The 20,469-nt window shown below is 45.0% G+C and overlaps 2 protein-coding genes, 2 long non-coding RNA genes and 1 pseudogene across 4 annotated transcripts; 1 reads left to right on the top strand and 4 right to left on the bottom strand.

The window, feature by feature from the left end:
- The first annotated feature begins 3,753 nt into the window (after positions 1–3,753).
- Positions 3,754–6,685, top strand: LOC140223255 (wall-associated receptor kinase 2-like; annotated as a pseudogene).
- A 1,194-nt stretch (positions 6,686–7,879) lies between these two features.
- Positions 7,880–12,093, bottom strand: LOC117861085 (uncharacterized). The gene is made up of 10 exons (XM_034744560.2): positions 11,862–12,093; positions 10,889–11,135; positions 10,557–10,769; positions 10,023–10,103; positions 9,860–9,946; positions 9,670–9,765; positions 9,529–9,582; positions 8,432–9,436; positions 8,286–8,325; positions 7,880–8,191 (listed from the first exon to the last, which is right to left on the bottom strand). Exons 2-10 carry the CDS (start codon positions 11,126–11,128, stop codon positions 8,043–8,045), a joined length of 1,965 nt encoding a protein of 654 aa, XP_034600451.1. The 5' UTR covers positions 11,129–11,135; positions 11,862–12,093; the 3' UTR covers positions 7,880–8,042.
- A 557-nt stretch (positions 12,094–12,650) lies between these two features.
- On the bottom strand, positions 12,651–13,186 carry LOC117862193 (uncharacterized). Its single transcript, XR_004641912.1, has 2 exons — positions 12,916–13,186; positions 12,651–12,835 (listed from the first exon to the last, which is right to left on the bottom strand). It is a non-coding gene; the product is annotated as an uncharacterized lncRNA (long non-coding RNA).
- A 668-nt stretch (positions 13,187–13,854) lies between these two features.
- Positions 13,855–14,989, bottom strand: LOC117862192 (uncharacterized). Its single transcript, XR_004641911.2, has 4 exons — positions 14,825–14,989; positions 14,441–14,697; positions 14,153–14,213; positions 13,855–14,061 (listed from the first exon to the last, which is right to left on the bottom strand). It is a non-coding gene; the product is annotated as an uncharacterized lncRNA (long non-coding RNA).
- A 239-nt stretch (positions 14,990–15,228) lies between these two features.
- LOC140223254 (uncharacterized) lies at positions 15,229–20,159 on the bottom strand. The gene is made up of 7 exons (XM_072294778.1): positions 20,057–20,159; positions 19,893–19,970; positions 19,759–19,821; positions 18,740–19,678; positions 18,093–18,647; positions 16,514–16,835; positions 15,229–15,448 (listed from the first exon to the last, which is right to left on the bottom strand). The coding sequence occupies exons 1-7, from the start codon at positions 20,157–20,159 to the stop codon at positions 15,229–15,231; spliced, it is 2,280 nt and encodes a 759-aa protein (XP_072150879.1).
- Positions 20,160–20,469: the final 310 nt, after the last annotated feature.

Here is a 20,469-nt window from a genome sequence, read left to right as displayed (position 1 = left end):
TTAACTCTGCAGAGGGTGTACACTTTTCCCACAAGTAGGGTACCGTAGCACAATCACCTTAGTGACGGTACGGATCCTAACAAAGCCATTACCCACCTTAGCTAAGACTGGCTAGTTCTCACGGAACACCCAAGGGGTCCACGGCTCATTCAGGAGACCGTGACCGGGACTCAAGTCACCAAGATCTTACTCCTTTCCCATGGGTTTCCGTTGCTCACCAGCACCCCGGAGGACTAACCATCCAGCTAGTGGGATTTATGCTAAGCCGTTGCCCATACAACGGTCGAGTGGTTGCACGATAGTGGAATTAGGCAAGATGACACATCAACTCGGTCCTTAATTATGATAGGATGGATATCTCCCGACATTACTCAACCACCAAGGTACGAGCACAACAACGTGGCATCCCACACAAGGAACACCTATCCATCCCGTCTACACATCCTTTTTCCCGAACCCAAAAGCCATTCCTCTTACTTGGACACACACACACATTTATTTTCCGAAAACACCATTGTAATAATGATTGTAGTTGAGTAACAAGTTCCTAAGCGTTCTAGCAGTGGTTATCATCTAAACAGAGCAAGTCGTATTTAGAGATAAACATAGGACAACAAGGAATGTTCATAACAATCAAGGGGTGGCTATCCAACCATATCTTGCGATAAAATAATATGCATTTTGTAAAACAGGCCAATAGGTTGTGTTTGAAAAACTAGGTATTAAGTATGCATCAAAGGGTGAGATTGGACTTGCCGTCTTCAAAGCCTTCCGGGAGTTCCGGCTCGCGGTACTGGTCCTCGGGCTCGGGTTCGCGGTCAAACTCTTCCTCGGGCTCCTCCTCGGGCAATCCGCGATCTACGGCACACACAAACAGACACACAAATAAATAAAAGAGGAAACGATTTTTAACCGTGAGCTCCGAACAGGAAACGCGAACGGAAAATAGATAGAGGGATTATTTTTGGGAAATTTGGATATGGATCGGCGAAAGTATTCTGGAGGATGACGTGGTAAAATTTGGGATTAATTGGAGGGAGTTTGGCGCATGAAATGACGGGTTAAACATTGATTAGGGGCTTAAATGGAGGGTTAGGGCTGATTTTTAATAAACCAGGGACCTATTTGTAATTTCTTTCGGAAGTGGAGGGGCTTATGTGTAATTTGGGGAAACTTGAGGGTTAGATCGGAATTCTTAGAGTTTTGGCTCCTTCTTCTTCCATGAACCAGAGGAAGAGAGAGGGGGGGGAGTGGCCGGCGGCGGCCGGCCGGCGGGGCTGCGCCGGCGGCGGCCGAGGGCCGGGCGGCGGAGGATGGGGTGGAGGCCCCATTTTGCCTCACCTCGGGCGACGTCGTCGAAGGAGGGGCAGGGGCGCCGGCGCCTGCGGGCGGTGGTGGCGGCAAGGGGGCGGCGGCGGTTGTGCAGGGAGGCGGCGGCGGATGATGTGAAGGTTGTGATGGTGGTGGCCGAGGTGCTCGCCCCCTTTTATAGGCCGGCGAGGGGCGGTCCAAGGCGTGCGGGGGTGGGGGTCCGGGCGGCGGCCGGCGATGGCCGGCACGGCACCGGTGCCGTGCCGGGCGAGAGAGGAGGGGGTAGGGGCCGGCAGCGGGGGTATGGCGCGGGGCCGAAGGAGGCCGGCGTGGAGGGGACGGCGCGCGGGGCCGGGACGGCCGGACGCCGGAGCGGGCGGCGCAGGCAACCGGGGCCTGGGTCGGGCGCACGGCCCGAGGGGCGGCGTGGTGGCACCGGCCGGGCGGCGGGCCCCTGGCGTGCGAGGCCGGGCAGCGTGCCCCTGGCGCGCGAGGCCGGGCGGAGTGGCGCCAGTGGCGCCGGGAGTTAAGAGCTGGGGCCGGACGGGTGGTGCCAGGAAGAAGGAAGAGAAGGAGAGAGAAGGAGGGAGGAAGAAGAAGAAGAAGGAAGAGGAAGAAAGAAGAAGGAGGAAAAAGAAAAGGGAAAAGGGGGAGGAAAAGAGAAAGAAAAAGGGAGAGACCGGCGGCACTCGCGGCACGCGGTCGGAGCACGCGCACGGCGTCTGACACCGGCACGCGGCGAGATTCGCGGGCACAGATAAAAAGGATAGGTGGGGTCGGCAAGGGTACCGGGACGGCGAAATCGCCGGGGAGATTTCCGATTTCCGGGAGCTCAGCGGTAAAAAGATTTTAAAGACGGTTTTTAACGGGTGATTTTAGTTAGTGATTTCTGCGGGCGTTACAGATCTAATCATGAAAATATGTAACTGTGCTAAGCTGTTAAAGTTTCCACTTTGCATGTGGGATTTTGTTATTTGCCCTAGATTTTATTATGGTGTAATAATAAATTTTACTTGATGCATTATGTTGCATCAGAATCAGTCTTGCTTTTATTTTTTTACATACTTGTATTTCAGAATATCCAAATGATAGTCAAACTCAATTTTTTAGAACATCCATGTTTATTTCAGAATAATCTTATTTTTTAATACATTGGACAATTTGATAACTACACCGTACAATCTGATAAAATCTGATAACAGTACTCTACAGCCTCCTTTTGAGGTGAATCCTTATACCGAACATATGCTCAGCAGCCTCCTCTTGTTAAACTTGATCTTCATGCAGTCAACCTCGAGTGCATGAGCTAACTTGATCTTCCAAACAGCATCAGGCTCAAAAGCCATCCTTTTGCATCAGCTCACATTTGACAACATAGAGAAACATTGTTTGACATCACTGCATATCAGTGCATATTGGACTTATGGCAGAAGATGCTCCCTTAGTGCTTGATAATTCAATAACCTACCGAAACACCATAGTTAAAACACCATAGTTACAAACTGAACAGTTCAGAGATCTTTAACTCAGAGCAGCCATGTAAATAAGGAACAAGCAACTTTGCAATTCTCTATGTCATTGCCAGAAATTTTGGCACGGAACAATGAAGGCTTATCTACTTTACAAACTAAAATTCTCAAATTGGCAGTGCGCATTCTCAAAGTGGCGGTGCCCATTCTCAATTGCATCACCCATAGTCCTGAAATTTCACACAAAACATCCATGTACTTTGTAAGCATGATTAGTTAAATAAAGATAGCTTATATATACATAAATACATGAACATATTTCATATTAGGGAGAGCCCGATGAGGGGGACGGCAACGATGACAAGGTCCGGGCAGCATCCAGCATGGCCCTAGGTACGACAAGGCTTAGATGTGCTCTATGATCATCGTTGTTGATGTAGGTACAGGTAGGACCTACGTCACCGGCTTCCACGACGGCAGGCTGCCCGTGGCTCCGATGACCGTGGTGTCAAGCTACAGGCACGCCTTTGTTGTCTACGTCCAAGACCAAGAGGCCGCTTGGGTAGTAGTTGATGCGGCGAAACAAGAGGGCAACCCGCGGCGCAACGGCGGTGTAGGAGGAGGACGAAGGAGGTGGAAGTGGCGGCTCGATCTATTTTCTAGGCGCAATCAGCTCCTGTGAGGCAAGGAGGAGAGCGACGCAGGCTGAGCCGAGCGAGCGCGAAGCGGAGCCGCGAGGAGGAAAAATAGCCACCCCGAGCCGATGCCTCTTCATGTCCTCCGTCCGATCCCACGGGACGTACATCCGAGCGTTTTGCATACCGTCTCCACCTAATTTTAGTTGGGGTGGGTGGGGGGTGGGGGCGGGGCGGCCCGAAAAGGGTGAACTGATACAAGCTGGAAGAAATACCATCACCATCCAGAAAGCTTGTGGAGCTAGAGCGAGATACTGAGGTAGTAGCAACAGTAGTGCATGGTCGCGCCGCGCATGCGTGGAGACGAGGGCGGTCGGCCGGCGACGAGCAGGAGAGCGGCGCTATTCGCGGTGGCTGTGGCCGCAGCGCTGCTGTTGGGCGCGGCGGCGGCGGCGGCGGCCGAGGTAGTAGCGCCGGACGGCTGCACCAGGAGATGCGGCGACATCAGCATCCCGTACCCGTTCGGCGTGGAGCCCGGCTGCTACCTCAAGCCCGGCTTCAACCTGACTTGCGACCGCTCCCGCCGGGCGCACAAGCTGTTCCTCGGCGACGGCACCGTGCAGGTGCTCGAGGTCTCCATCGCAAACAGCACGGTACGCACCAACGGCAGCTACGTCGACTTTTCTGATACTCCTGCAGGTACTCCCACCACCGGCGCCGTGGCCACCGCAAATGGCACGTGGAGCAGCGCTCTCGGGGAGGGCGGGCTTTACACTCTGGCGCCGAGGAGGAACAGGCTGCTGGCAATGGGGTGCGATGACCGAGCCGTCCTCCTGGGCGATCACAACCGAACAGTGAGCACCTGCTCGACGTTCTGCAACCAGCTGTTCACGGGCGCCATGCTCGGCTCCGCCGACTGCTCCGGCGCCTACTGCTGCCAGGCGAAGATCTTACTGGAACGAAGCTCCTACAGGTTCCAGGCTTTCCAGATGAACGGAGAGCCAAGCTGGTTCTATGTAGTGGAGGACGAGTTCAGCACTGACCCCGACCTGCTTCTAAAGGTTAACGAGATGTGGACGCTCCCTGCGGTGCTCAACTGGAGGATTAACCACACGACGTGCCACGGCAACGCGTCCTCGCCTGCGTGCCGCAGCAGCCATAGCTTTTGCAAGAACCACTGCCAGTGCGCTGAGGGCTACCAAGGCAATCCTTATGTTACCCAAGGATGTCGTGGTAATGAAGCAGTGGTACTTTTGTTTTTTTTTCTTTTCCCAGCCTGATCTAGTAGGTTACTGACTTGCGCTTCCTTCAGAGGTCAACGAATGCAACTTTCCAGATCTTTACCCGTGCTATGGCGTCTGGAGCAATCGCCGCGCCCACTCTGATGCGTCTGGACAGGGCCTTCATCAACGCCGCCTGGGGCTCCCTCCTCTTTAACTCCATCCTCAGCTCCCTGCCTAGGCCGGTGTCGGACCATGTCCCCATCGTCGTGGCGGCGTCTTCCCAGGTGCCGGCGTCTTCTGTCTTCCGCTATGAGAAGACCTAGGCCTTCGCGGCCCAATATCGCAACTTGGTCGCGGATGTCTGGGTTAGGCCATAGAACCAAGATGCCCGACCTGTACAGCGCCGGGTCCGCTCGCTGAAATGGGTACGGGCCGAGAGGAAGAAATGGGCCAGGGAGCGCAGGCGGCTCACCACGGTGATCTCCAACTACCGCATTGTGCTCGCCCTCCTGGATCTCCTGGAAGAGCGCCGCCGCCTCACCGCCGGCGAGCACTTGCTCCGCAACCTGGTCGAGGTGAAGCTCTCTGCTGCAAATCAGGCCCTCGCCATCTACTGGAAGCAGCGCTACACGTTCAAGGTATGTAAGCTTGGAGACGAGAACACCAGGTTCTTCCATGCCTCTGCCTCCGCCCGTCTCCGGCACAACCATATCGCCGTCCTCCACAGCAATGGTGTGCCTGTGTACACTCACGAGGGCAAGGAGCGTGTGTTGCATATCTTCTACTCCGAGCTCCTGGGGACTAGGCAAGACACGATAAAGCGACTTTGACGTGGTGGCGGTGCTTCCCCCGTTCCAGGGCTGGCATGGCTTGATGAGCTGTTCACGGAGGAGGAAGCTAAGGGGGCGCTGTGGAGCATGCGGAGCCCTGGGCCGGATGGCTTTGGGCCGGCCTTCTTCCGCTCGTTCTGGCTAGTGGTGGGGGAGGCGGTCATGAACTTCCTCAGGGACTTCCATGGCGGGAGCGCAGACATGGATGCTGTGAACCGCGCCTGCGTCGTCTTGCTCCCGAAGAAAGAGTTCGTCATAGTGGCAACGGACTTCCGCCCGGTCAGCCTCCAAAACTGCGCCCCCAAGATCTTCATGTTGAAGGACCGGTATCAATATCATGGGATGACCGATTAAGGATTGCCCTCGAAATTTCTAAAGCAGTGGCCTATCTACATTCAGCTGCATCAACTCCAATACTCCATAGAGATATCAAGTCATCTAACATACTTCTTGATGATAATTTAACGGCAAAGATATCAGACTTCGGAGCTTCAAAGTATATCTCGATTGATCAAACCGGAGTGACTACAGCCGTCCAGGGGAAAAGAGTGATGTTTTTAGTTCTGGTGTTCTTCTTATAGAATTGCTTACTAGAAAAAAACCATTTGTCTACCGATCTGACGATGGTGACGATCTTGTTTCACATTTTGCATCATTACTTACTGAAAGAAACCTGGTTGACATAATAGACCCTCAAATACCGGAGGAGGAGGGTGAACAAGTTCATGAAGTTGTCACATTAGCGGCAACGTGCACAAAATTGAATGGAGAAGATCGCTCAACATCGAGGGAAGTTGAGATAACACTTGAAAACTTGAGAGTTATTACAAAGAAATATGCCCATCATAATACTACTTCAAGGAGGAACGATAGGGATCAAACTGCAGCTCGTTACATGTCAATCATGGAAGGACTTGATGTCGAGACAAGCAGACAATACAGCATGGAAGAGGAAATGATGTTGTCGGCGAGGTAATCCTCGATGAAATCCTGTTCCGGCATGCACGACGCTTTACTACTCGGGACATTTTAGCTATCATCCGCCTCAGGAGTATTTCAGGCTTACCAGACAATCCTGCTTGCCCAGATAAGCGGAGATAAACAGGACCTATATCAATTTCTACTAGCACATAGCAACCAAAAGCGGTCGCTATTGTTTCCTTCTAGAAATATTTGGCCTTTTAGTCCGTATATTTTTCATGTTTCAAGAAACTTGTAATCTGTGTTAATGCAATTCACTATTCAGTTTGCTGCAAGAACTGGGTTTCTCCTAACCAATTGTTAGAGCAATTTGCTTCTCGTGTTTGGTGCCCGGAGTTCGATTCTGCCAACAATTTAATTGGTTGGGATATTTGTATGTATATTCTGACGTGATTTTCTGGGGGTTTTTTCGAACAATGATTTTCTGGGTTTTGAGCCCACACCATAAGAATTATGAGCATTTTCGTGACTGCAAGTAGCCAACTGTCATCACCTTCTTTGAAAAAAGAATTAACAGAGGCTCCAAGCAGCACACAAGGCCAGTTTCATTGGATCCTGATGCAGTGCTACTGATTTTGCTGCAGTATAGCACGGCTTGCATATCCTATTTAGTACCGGTACAAAAAGGTATGCTTCTGTATCAGACGTACAAATTCAAAGGTTCTATCTCTGCATGGTATCAATACAACACTGATTTTAATACAACATTTCGTCGGCTGCCCATTTCTCCTGTTACGCATAAAGTAAATGTGGTCAGTCCAGAATAGATGAAACGGAATTCCTAAAAATTTTCTCAGAATCCTATGGTTCAGGCAGGATGCCAAGATGGTCCAAATGTAGGCAACGTCAACCACAATCTGCGGACGGGAAGAGACGCAGATTGCCCGGACAACGAGCTGCCAGCCTGTCTTCCTCAGGATTTTAAAACAAACTGGAAAGGGCGATGAAAAGAAGCAGCAACCAAGGTTGCTTCAAATCATCCGAGGACCCGAACCCAGTATTTAAATGGAGAAAACTGAAAAATCAAAATGGAGGAAGACCGGCAGGTCTTTGCTGTTCGAGAAGGCTCTCTAAGAATGGCTAGCATTTACACCATTCCTTTCTTCTATCCCTCTCAAAGAAAGATGCATGTTGAAGTGTTGCAAGACAGCAAGAGGCAACTAGACACTTCATAATAAATGCATTATTAGTAGCAAGTGTTTGCATATCAAGAGGAGAAGAGATGGAGGTATAAGAAGCTCAGCCACATTGAAAAGATTGCTCCTCCTGACTATTTTTGACTGCAGCATGACCTGCCAATTCAAAGCTGCATGTACAATGAAATCCTCAATCAGTCAATCTTGGTACCTTGCTGGCTTGCTGGCGTGTGGTTAGGTTTCATCAGTACATCACATGGGAGTACATGCAAGCCATCCAGTCAAAACAAAGAGTAGAAAGTTAAAAGTTGCAATCAGCATTCTGTTCTTGTGTGTTCATATACAGGTATACAACAGTGCCTATACAAGAAAACAGTACATGATAACAATGCCTAGTTCTCTTGCCCAGTGTATCCACAAAAGAAAATAGCAAGGATGGAGTATATATAAATTTTTATCAAGCCAGAGTGACTTCAAGAGAGGACTTTGCCAACCATAGCAATCCAGGATCGTTCCTTTTCAATACCAGGTAAGTCTCTGCACGCCCAATCTCATCTGAGACAACATCCTCGCAGAAGCCGATCAATTCAAGAACCTCCATGGCAGCTGGTTTTGGAGTAAAAAGAGATTAAACAATCAGTATGCAATACAATTCAAGACTCTAGAAAGCAGTGACAACTGGTGGATCTAACAGTAATACCTTTATAGTTCGCTACACTCCTTTGGAAATGTGGATTGGACTGCAAATGTGGCAAACGAGGAAAATTCATCAAAAATTTGCAGGAATATATGAACGATACATGACAGTTTGCAAGAACAATGAGAAATGAGAACAGACAACTATACCTTACGCAATCTCTTATACTTAATATCATTTGGGTGCTCTATCACATTCTTGATAATCTTAAAGAGTGTTTGAATAGCGGAGTCTGCCTCTGCAGGTGTTGCTTGCAATCGGAGCATTTCAATGGACTTCTGGAGTCGAGCGCAGAGCGCTGCCACTGGTTCTTCAATCATTTGCAGCTCATTGCTTTTTAAATCACCAATACAATCGTTAGGATCAGGTTCTGACTTCAAAACTGCGGAGCTTCTACGCTGAGCTGTTATAACTTCCGTCTCATCTCCAGATTTTGAAACTAGACAAGTAGTATCATCAGGATCAGGTTCTCCACCCTGCTTCCCATCAATGACCAACATGGCGTTTGAGGAATCATCAGGGTCAGGTTCAGACTTCAAAACTGTGATGTTGTTTGTCAGTTCACTATCCACTTCCATCTTGTTTCCATATTCCAGAACAAATTCATTTGTACCATCATCAGGATCAGGTTCGCTATGCTGTCTTCCATCAAACCTCAGCTCCTGGTTCAGAATATCAACATTTGAGGAGTCATCAGGATCAGGTTCTAGGCAACCAACAGAACTTTGCTTGCCAACATCATTAGGATCAGGCTCAGAGTAGCCAATGGTATGCTGTTCTGCCAACAACCTAGAATCCAGAGACCCTGATGTCACAATTGCTAAATCAACATGCATAGCATCATCTGGATCTGGCTCTACCTTCACAGTTTCCTGAACAAAATCTTGAGGAACAACATCTGGACTATATTTAATTTCAGTGCCTGATACATGATACTCCTTTGCAGATGCATTCAAGAAACGTTGATAAGCAGCAGCCCCTGACAATGCACGAGCACTAGCCAGCGAACTTGACTCTCCCCCGAGCCTGTGACCAGCAGCAGCTATCCCTGGTTCCAGAACAAATTCATCTTCATAAGAATCAAAGATTTTGCGACCACTCAACATATGACCTGTAGACTTGGTCCAGTCCAAGGAAGCAGCCTCCTCATTCAACTGCCAGAAATTAAAAGCTGATTTAAGATTGAATAAAATGACCTGTAAAGATATGGCAACCGAACATGATGGGAGCATCTAGGAAAAATTACCTGCTTATTAAGAGCAAAAAAGTTTGCATCGTGCTCAGAATGCACCATATGTGCCTGGAATTGAAAAATAGCCATAAGACCCAAATACAGTGAACTTAAAAAATCGTAAGGAGATCTTTAGCGAAGCAAAAAATTACACACAAGTTCATGAAGTAGAGTCTTCTTGATACTTTCATACTTCCTGAATCCCTTCAAGTCATCAGTTCGTAGGCGAAGAGATATTTCCTCTCCCATGTTCTGCATGCATGAATAATAAGCACAGGTATATTTTCAGAAACTAATGCCCGACTAATTTTTCTATAATATACATATTGTAATGGCTTATGTTCACCTTATTGAAGCCTAAAATGCATTTCGGACTGACGCCTACATATCCGACAGGAGCCATTTCGGTCATGATTCCAACTCGCCATTTATGCTGAAAACACCAATAGCAAAGTCAGAAAAGGATGAAAGTCCATTAAGAGATAGGATTACTTCTTGAAGATCATTACCTTGTTCATGATCGCAATTATACCAGGGTCACATGCAAGCATGTGCATCCTTTTCAGAGCTTCTGAAGGTGGAGGATTCAGCTGGCAGAGAAAAAGAAATTAAACAGGTACAACAGCTTAAGTCAGAACTGACTGATTGCACATCCAGGATCATACATATTAGAGATGTGTAGTCTTCTACTAGCATGCCCTAGAGAGATAGTGGCATGAAATGGAAAAGGTTTTATAACCAACACTATTTTATATTGGACACTAGAACAATTAGAACAATTTTGTGTTCAGCTTTCAGTCTTTGCAAGCGGTCCTAGGCAGAACTTTCAGCAAAAAATACACACTGATGTAGCTCCCCAAACCATTAGCCAACACTAAAAATGCATTCTGCTCAGATCAACTGATTGAGGGGAAGAGTGTGCATAATTCAAGCAGGGCACTGTAAAGGAACTCTGGAACATCTGAAGTATGTTTCAGTGATTGTTATTGAAGGGATCTATTTCTTGTAGCCTTCAGAGCAGGTGGAGGAGGGGGTTGACTAACCTCAATCCCAGGTAAGTGAAGTGTACGAAAATCACAGAAGATATATTGTCCCTGAGGAAGTTTGAGTGATATCTGTGGCCTGCCTGATGATCGTTGCCTAAGCCGTTGTTCTTCCTCATCAAATCCAATTATACGTAGATCTGGCCTTTTTCCATTGTCAGATACTTCCTCGATTTCATCATCAAAAACACCCATCATTCTGATAGGTTTTCCCTGTAATAAGAAAAAAAACCAGTCGTAATGATTCCGATAGCCAGCTGCCATTACAATATCCACTAGCAAGCCACATTGGCAATGAGTGGGTGAAATATTGCACGCTAGCCACATCTTACCTCGCTGATAGCTGCTTCATTCAGTGACAAGCTTGAATGAGGATCCGAAAATGGTGTGATTAACTTGGAGCCTTTGCTAGTAGATTGTGGTACAATGAGCTTCAATGTCTCTGGTTTAACACTGGTCAAATCCTGCAGCAGTTGCCCAAATTCTTTCACAGTACAACTTGGATCTGCATCCACATCAAGCTGTCTGCCCCTCCAGGTGACTGAAATTCGAGCTATTCTGCTCTCTTCCATCTTGTTCCTGATACAAGACCACCTTATGCTATCAATTTCATAGATCATCCAAAAGAATGTGGTAATGCTAATTATCAAGTTATGGCAAGGAAGCTAGAGACTTAGGCATGAAAGAAAGCTCGAAATCTCAAGAGAATCTAACAAACACCACGGGCTCAATCATGAACCAAGTTGAGCAATCCAGATATTCAGGTTCGAGTCGCGGCAAATTTTCTTAAGACAAAATCAGGGGGACGTCTCTCCCACTGGTCGAGGTTTTTTTTAGCAATACAGATATTACTATTAGACTGCTTCCAACTTCACACATTTTGTCACTAGCAAAACGAGGAGTTTGTGGATTATCAAGCCTTCACCCATCCAAAAGAGGGGCGATTGCCACTGCTAATAGGATGCATAGCCACATCAAAACCTAATCTACCTTGGAATCACAGTAGGGGGGCCACAAACAATTTGACAGCATAATCCACCTTTGCGTCACAGTAGGGTAGGGAGGAAGCGCCACCGTAAGACATTTCACCAATCCCTCGAGCAAAATTGTTGCCCAAACCTCCCCACAAAATAATTATTGCCCAAAGCTAGCCCCCCAATTTGACCGAAATGGCGAAATTCAACTCCCAGAAACAACCATCCGGGCCAATTTGAGCCATAGATACTGCCGCTGATCCGACTAAGACGAACAAACAAAGAGCGAGCGAATTTGAGGGTGGGAGCGATTGAGCAACCAAGGACGCACCTAGACAGACGCTTCCCGTCGTCGAGCGCGTGAATCAGCTGGTGGAGGAAGGGGAAACCGGGTCGGGTCGCTTCCAGATGCGAGTGAGTTCGGTTGGCCTCGTCGGCGCGCCGGCCTTGGATGCCGGATATTTGTAGGCGACCGGAACGTTCGCGAACGCGGCGTCGAGCCGTCGACGGCGGCGGCAGCTACCCGCGCGATGACGAGCTGACGACCGACGAGGCGTGACGGGGCGGGGTTGGTTTTTATAAGAACGCCGTTTCGCGTTCCGTCGATTACGTCATGCCTGACGGACAGCAGTTTACGCCTACGACTATCCCCAAGGGCGCCTTCTCCTTTTGTTTGTGCAATTTGTGTGGCGAGATTTTTTTTTAACGAAGTGTGAGATTCGCAAGAATCTCTACTTTTTTAAAAACAAACTAAGACTGATTTTTTACGTCATCCGGTCCTCCCATTTTTCCTCGTACGTCGGTCTGCTCTCACCACTAAAGTGTCATATCGGATATTTAAATACTAATTAAAAAGAATTAAATATGAGCTAATTATAAAACTAATTGCAGAATCTTGTACTAATTCGTGACGAATTTATTCATTAGCAAATGATTACTATAGCACCATATTGTCAAATCATAGACTAATTAGGTTTAATAGATTCGACTCGCGAATTAGACTCCATCTGTACCATTAATTTTATAATTAATCTATACTAGCAGAAATGCCCGTGCGTTGCTACGGGTCTTTACTTGCTCTCACGTTATTATTCAATTGTTCGTAATATGTTAGCTTCGCTACACAATCACCAGTCCGCCATTCGCGAGCCCGGAAATATCTCCTCGCCAATCACCAATTCATGGCATTCCAAGTAGAATAAAAGTATTTGCCAATCCTTAAACACCTATCCCAATTGGCCTGGGCCTTATATTTGACCTCCTTGCATTCTCAACGGGGATAATAACCACTTTCTTTGCCTTGCCCTGAAATCACATAACTGGGTTATTATATATCTTTGGTCACCTTGAAAAAATTGTATATACAGGTGCAGCATCCAGCTTACCTCTCTTTCATATTTATCGTACAGATTCTGAAACTCATCTCTCTAGCAATCGCAATCGGCCAAACCTAGAGCTTCATTGGGACAAAACAGTGACCACAGTTCATTGCGTTGTACCTTTCCCATGAACAGATCAGGAACCCACATAGCATAGAAAAGATCCCTTACACGATTCTCCTCGTATAAATGTCACATAAAAAACTTTTCACAGATGAGGCAATCTAATGTAATAGCATGCCAAGCGCTTATATATAGTGCAATTCTTATACAGTGTGTCTTCGACAGTAATCAATTGTCAAAATGTATTCAATCGCAGCTGGCAATTTTCAAGAATGTGTGCTATTGTTCAAGAGCTTTTATCTTTCCATGGTTCTTTCTTATATCAAGAAACTCAAAGATATCAAGATGTTGGGCTCCAAATAAACAGCAAATGCACCTAACGAAAGGTATTTGTAAGAAATCCTCAGCAATCATGTAAATAGGACCTGGCTGACTTACTGATGGTACCTACCTTTTCTCTTGCCTCCACCTTGATCAACATAACAGGCAGTATCATTGAAAACAATTCCATTAGAAGTACCATTTGTTCCTCGAATGTAGCTCCCAGTAGCTTGAATGTTGTGAATTGAGACACCAATTCCTCCAGTGCATTTGCTTATCGTAGCGCATTCTGAGGGAGTATCATAAATTCCCTCAATACTATCATCTTTCATGCAGATAAGGAAGCAGCTACTTAGCTGCGCAACATTAAATAGAAGGATGAGATTAAATGCATAAGTTAACAGCCCACACTCCACACTGAAAACATTTTTGATTGAAGGTGGCACTGCAGTACCTGGGGCCTTGTAGTGCCAGCATTGAAAAGGGTCGGGGAAGCATGAGTGAACCAGCGCTGAGACATCATGTGGTATGTTCTGACAGCCGATTCAATATCATCCTTATGTATGCCAACAGAAACTCTCATGAACATATCCTGCGGCCTTTCGTTGACCTTTCCACCAGGTTTCAACAGATAAGACCTCTGAAGTGTCTTAAAACCAAAATAATGATAGTCGAAATCTTGGTCATATTTTATCTCATTGTCCAAGCAAGCAGCATTCTGAAGTTATGCAGAAGTCAAAAGTTGAGTGCTTAGTTCCATGAGTCAGACTATAAGAAAAGAGGAGTTAGTCAGAAATAAAATAAACTAAGTACACAGCTATATGAAGTCAGACTATAAGAAAAGAGGAGTTAGCCAGACCTCATCTGTTGGGCTTCTTTTCCATCTGATTACTTGAGCTATATGAAGTGACATCCTTCTCCTGAGAATAATAAGCAGAGTAGAGGTCACAGGATAACAGTCAGAAAATTATGGTGACAGAGTAGCATGCAGTTCCAACAACAAAAAAAAGTATCCGAATATCATGCCATATATTGTTGCAATGGAATTCATCAGTTGAAAGAAAGATCTATAATTAATAAAGCTAGATGGGAGGAATCCATTTGTTATATGATAATGCTGCATTTAGCAAACACATTGATAACTTACATGCCCATTTGCCCACCAAGCTTCATAGTAATGCACCGAAGCCTTGGCCTGACACCATAGTTTTTTATACAATCCTAAGCATAGGAAACGTAGTTCGATTTCTATGATGGACACATACTCCTGTCTTCAGCAAAACTTCACAAAATAAAGGTTGCATGATACATGAACACAAATTAGAGTTCAAACTGATATACTTCTAATCTTCCAGGGCCCCACCACAAATGCACTTTTGATGAGTTCTAGGAAGTCTTTAGAACCTGAATGAATTCAGTATATAGAATAATCAGTTCTCTGCTAGTCATATAAAATAAAACAAAACATTTCTAAGCTCACTACCATCACTGTCACAGTTCGATTATATCAAAATAACTGTAGATTACATACCTCTGCAAAAGTCTCTAATTCATACACCATCCAACGACAGTATCTCTTTTGCTTGCCTACGCTTTGTCAGCTTTATTGAATACAGAAAATGAACATGTTAATTGGACAGGGAAAGTATATTCCTATGTTTTTGTGCATCTTTACATAGTTCCCACCAATTGTCTTTTTCCTGGACAGCAAGCAAATCCATAGCAATTTCAGTTCTTTTTTTGACAGCAAGGAAATCCATAGGAATCCGAGTACAGCAATCAAGGCATACCTTTCAGAAAGTTTGTTGTTTTGTTGTTGCTTGCAGGAGAATCGCCTATTTGTAACAGAAATAATAAATATCAACTTTAGTTAGTCCACACATGCATAAAACCATCATGAGTAATTTCTCATAGAACTTACAAAAAGCTCAGTACCTATTTGGTGAGGACCTCTGAATACACTATATTCTTCGTGTATCTATCTGTTGTGTCTTTTTGATTGACCTCTTTCTTATCTGACATGTCGCCTTTTGTCTTCCTTTTTTTCCTTTTCTTATTTTTCTCTGATTGCTCAATTTTGTTGTCCTGCTTGTTGTCCTCATCTTCATCATCATTTTCAGCTGTTAGTATCTTTATGTTCTTGGCCGTTGTTGCTCTAGAAAGCGCGACATATAATTGACCGTGAGAGAAAACCGGTTCAGGCAGGTAGATGCCTACATTTGGTATTGTTTGTCCTTGTGCTTTGTTTATTGTCATTGCGAAACTTAGTCTTACAGGAAATTGTTTTCTCTTGAAACGGAATGGGAACATCTCATCATCAGAGGGGCACAGCGGGATTCGGGGCAAGAAAACTCATGTCCCATAATGTTGTCCTAGTACAATCTCTGCATCGATTGCATTTTTCTGGAATCCTCGTACCACCAATCTTGTGCCATTGCATAGTCCATTAGCTGGGTCGATATTTCTGAGTAGTATTATTGGACAGTTAATCTTGAGCTTCAGCATATGTGGTGGTAGTCCATTTGGGGTTAGTGTGTTTAGGAATTCCGGGGGATAGTAGTTATGTGGGTCATCTTCTACACTATCGAAGCTGTGATAGACCATCTCTTCTCCTTGGAATCGTTCAATCATTTTCAGATTTATGCGGTCTACACAGTCATTACGCGTGGATAAAATGGCTCTTGATGTGATGTAATTTGGATCCTCCAGGCAAGTGTTGTTCATTTGGTAGACGTTGTCGATGAGTCTATCAAGTCCGGAATCATCCATTGTGCGTGGAATACATATATTTTTGGGCAGACATATCTCGCCTTTATCGTTTGTCTCCTCAATGCCATTGCCGATGCGCAATAGGTATTCTGCAAACCATGGGTCATTTTGAGCCCTCATGTTGCGCACAAGCTTCATGTGACGCATGCAATTCCAGAGTTCAGATCTGCGTAGTGAGGCATCTACTATTTGTGATCTTGTACCCTTTCGTACAACCGGCAGAACTTGTCTAAAATCTCCCCCAAATACCACTGTTTTCCCACCGAATGGAAGATTTGGTATATCCATTATGTCACGCATGCTTTTGTCCAGTGCCTCTATTGCCTGCCTCTTAGTCATCGATGCTTCGTTCCAAATGATTAGCGATGCTGCCTGAAGTAGCTTGGCTGTCCCACTTTGTTTTGTGAATGAACAAATAGCCCCATCATCTATCCTTAATGGTATTTTGAACCTTGAGTGCCCTGTCCTTCCTCCGGGCATTATGGAAGCAGCGACACCAGAGGTTGCTGTTGCTAAAGCTATTTTTCCTTGTCCACGGACTGTTGCAAGCAATGCCCTGTATAGAAAAGTTTTCCCAGTTCCTCCCGGTCCATCTACGAAGAATAGCCCTCCTTCATCTCTATCAATTGCTGTTAGAATTTCATTGTAGGCGGCCTTTTGCTCGTCATTTAGGTGTTTAGGCAATTCCATGTCCTCAGGGTCCACCTCGATGTTGGCTTCCTCGGTGATCTCCCTAGGTGTATTGTCTTTTGTGTCATTTTTCTCGTTGATCTCTGGAAGAGGAAATGATCGTATGTCTTTTCCCATCGATTGCAACATTTCTCTAATATTGATTAATACCATCTGTTCGACCATTTTTGCATTTTTGCAGTTTCGTCGATAGTCTTCCGACATTGCCTCGATGTGATTGTTCCATAGTGCACGGATGTCGTGGGGCTCACAAAACACAAGAATTGTTGCAAATAGCCTTCGCAGCGAGGATGGCATCCGAAATAACTCTGCTTCCGTCAGGCAATCATCTAACGTGTTGTCTGCCTCAATGAGGCTCCTTCTCTCTGCAGCTTCACGAAATGATGGCAATATTTGGCCATCAACTGTTCGTAGGTCTTCGTAGCAGGTTGTGCCTTTCACATGGTTCAGGAGAACTCGAAGATAGTATCTTTCTCCTTCGGCTAGATGTGCTGAGACGATTCTCCCAACCTGGTACAACGTTTTCCTTTTCCTCTGTTGCCAAAACTTCCCTTGGGTTTGCCAAGTATAATGTTCTGGAAAATCACGGTACAGAATGCCTCGTGCTTTTTCGTGTATTTTGTTTGCTTCGAAGTATGCCGTTAGCATTGACTTCTCAACACCTTCGCGGTTGATAACTTCCGTTATTTCTTTTTTTCCATGGTATGAAACCATGTGCATGTTTGGAAGATGAAGCTGCAATTGCATGACTGGAGGATTTGTCTTGCTTAGTTCGAAGCCATATATCCTCCATAGTGCCTCTGGTGGTGTCACCCATATCGCGTCTCTGTATTGTCTAATCTCATCGATGTCTTCTTTTTCACTTGTCCCATTTACACATACAGACGCACGGTCATGCCCCTTGTAGATGTATTTGTATAGGTATTTGACAGCTTTGATGCTTGAGCATACCTCGACATTTATATGGCAATTGAACATTTGTAGGAGGTAAGGGTTGTATGGGACTACCCACCTGTTATCTAGTTTGTGCCCTCGGACTATTTCATTGTGGCCGTCATCACGTCGCCTGTATAATGGGTAAGAATCCTTGCCTTGAATGGTAGTAGCGTTAAATGGCCTTGGATAATAGTTCTTGCATGATTTTCGATTCTTCATGCATGCACAGTTCTTATTCAATGTACCGCAAGGTCCATGCATCATATGTTTGATAACCATCTTGTACAACTCTGGGTACTTTTGTTTGTTTGGGAGCTCCGCCGAGATTAGTCTATCATATTGCTCTGGACAAGTAAGCTTATATTTTCCGGTCATTATAAGCAAGAAATGAGCGTGCGGTAGACCTCTCTTTTGGAACTCTACAACATAGGTATAGGCCTTCACCTTGCCTAGGATGTGCTCTTCTAACAACTCCTTTTTCATTTCTTCTAGTTTTGCTCTGAAAACACGAACAACAAGATCAGGGCGATCTTGTGGTGTTTGACCAAACTCAAGTTCATTCGTGATCTCTTCCCAGTTGGGATTGCATGTCATCGTGAGGAATATGTCCGGTTTCCCATATTTTCTAACTAAAGCCATAGCGTCTAGGTACCGACGCATCTTGTCTCGAGGACCCCCAATAAATGATGATGAAAGCACTGTCCGTTTTCCGACCGCATCTCCCCTGTCTTGTCCTGCATGAATGCTATCTAGAAGGCCTTGGTATAGATCCGCCCTTATCTCTTTCTGATGATTCCATATGAAGTCCAGTCGTGAGCTCTCAATTTTGATGTATGTATCCACGGCGAATTGTTGGAAAAGTCGTCCGTCGTATAGTATTGGGTTAAATATGTTTGGTCGCACATGAAATTTATAGCAGTAGTATTCTCTCATGGTTACCCACAATCTACCACTTGAATCTGTGTTGGACAAATAGAATTGATTGTTAACGACATAGGCAATTATTTAATTAGTATATGTAACTATGAAGGCTAATATTTGAATTAGTTACCTGGGTCATTGTTTTTGTTATTTTGATTAGCACGAGCTTTCTTTACATCTTCCGTAGTAATTCCAACCTTTGGGATATCGGCATGCCATCCCAATTCACCTCTTGGAAAGAACAGAGGATAAGACAATGGATCGTAGCATCTAGCGTATGATCGGATTCCTTGTATTTCGTTGTTGTTCCCATGTAGTATTACATTTCTGTCAAAAGTATTCCTCCGTTCATTTCCTTCAACCCAAATTGCAGCTACCTCTGATGTGATTGGTGCGTTGTATGTCCTTTGGTCCAATCTTTGGTCAAGGTTCAACATCACTCTGTACTCCTCAAGGTTTTCTTCCTGTCCCAAAGTCCTAAATTGTTCAGAGTATGGATTGTTGCGTAGAGTATTGGTTATAATGAGTAATACATGTTTGTCTTGTTCATACATTTCCTTGCGGCAATAGCGGTAACGATGCTCTAGGGTTGGATCATCATCATAGAAGTAGAGTTCTAGATGCTTAGGATCTGAACCATCTTTTCCAAATGAGCGTATGTTGTGATAGATTTGACCATGTGCTCGGAAGGTGTAAATACCGCTATTTCTCATTGTAGTTGTATCTCTATCGAGGCGACAGTATAGAGAAGTAAATGAGAAGTGGCCATTGAAAAACCTTATATTCTTTCGAAAATGTATTGCATCAGAGTCATTGCTCGTCCATAGTCTCATGAGCTGATGTGGTGTCTCAAGATTTGCAAGTTTTATTTGTCCTTTTCGACAGCATAGGCCTTCAGGTTCGTGGTGAAATTTTTTTGCATCGCAATATTTGCAATTTTGAACAGGTTTCAGCTTGTGTGTGTTGTCTGGTATGTTACTATAGACGAGGTCATATGGATCATTGATGTTTGAATGCTCGGGAACGGTTGACTCATTTTCATTTATTTGTACCTCCATATCTTCCCATTCTGCTATGATTTGTAGGATTAAAAAAATTAGAGCAATACTCACATTGTGATGTGAAAATATTTTAACGTGTTTATCATACCTTGACCAGAAATTATGTTATCCTCCTCATCAGTGTCTTCTTCATATACAACTCCATCGTCATCTGCATAGAAATATGTGAATTATATGCTATTTTCTATTGCATGAGAATATAAATTTACTATATATCCTTACCATATGGTTCATCATCAATGATTGATTCATTTGGTTCTTCTCCATCCTTGGTGGCTGGACACATTGAATAGGGGATATCTGTCCATGAAAGATTGTTATCATTGTAAAAATTGATGCATGTTTTATCTGATTGTGAGAGTCATATATGCAATTAGGAGTATTACCTTCCTTCATGTTTGTTGGCTGTTTTTTAGATTGTAGATCATCTATGACTTTGGTGTTCGTAGAATAGTCTTCATCTGTTACGATATTTGCAGGGTTCTCCATTGCAATTGAATTCTTGCTTAGAGTGTTACGTCGTCGTGCACGGTTAACGGAATCTTGTTGTAACTTTGCTTTCTTTTGGTTTGGTTGCATGTTTGCATATCTTTCCTTCTCATGCATGCATTTTTTCTGTATTTTTTGCTGCTTTTCTTGATCAGTCACCTCTGAGCATTTTTTTTGGATCTGAGTTGAATTTGTACTTGTTCTTTTTTGTTGATGATAGGCTTCACGACGTTTTTTGAGTTTTTCCTGCTTTTCTTGATCAGTCATCCGTGCATACCTATCTCTATCTCTTTTCCTTCTCTGCTCTTTG

Source organism: Setaria viridis, chromosome 6 (assembly GCF_005286985.2).
Source record: "Setaria viridis chromosome 6, Setaria_viridis_v4.0, whole genome shotgun sequence".
NCBI lineage: Eukaryota > Viridiplantae > Streptophyta > Magnoliopsida > Poales > Poaceae > Setaria > Setaria viridis.
The sequence above is the reverse complement of the archived record's forward strand: the minus strand, read 5'-3'. Positions and strand labels throughout refer to the sequence as shown.

What these genes read in the sequence shown, in the direction of transcription:
- LOC117861085 (XM_034744560.2), bottom strand. Translation starts at nt 11,128, where the DNA reads ATGGAAGAGAGCAGAATAGCTCGAATTTCAGTCACCTGGAGGGGCAGA. An exon ending in TTCACTTACCTGGGATTGAG is followed by an intron (nt 10,104 to 10,556) that starts GTTAGTCAACCC and finishes TTTCTCTGCCAG; the next exon opens with CTGAATCCTCCACCTTCAGA. An exon ending in TTTTTGCTCTTAATAAGCAG is followed by an intron (nt 9,437 to 9,528) that starts GTAATTTTTCCT and finishes AATTTCTGGCAG; the next exon opens with TTGAATGAGGAGGCTGCTTC.
- LOC140223254 (XM_072294778.1), bottom strand. Translation starts at nt 20,159, where the DNA reads ATGGAGAACCCTGCAAATATCGTAACAGATGAAGACTATTCTACGAAC. An exon ending in GCCAACAAACATGAAGGAAG is followed by an intron (nt 19,971 to 20,056) that starts GTAATACTCCTA and finishes TTTCATGGACAG; the next exon opens with ATATCCCCTATTCAATGTGT. An exon ending in CATTGATGATGAACCATATG is followed by an intron (nt 19,822 to 19,892) that starts GTAAGGATATAT and finishes ATTTCTATGCAG; the next exon opens with ATGACGATGGAGTTGTATAT.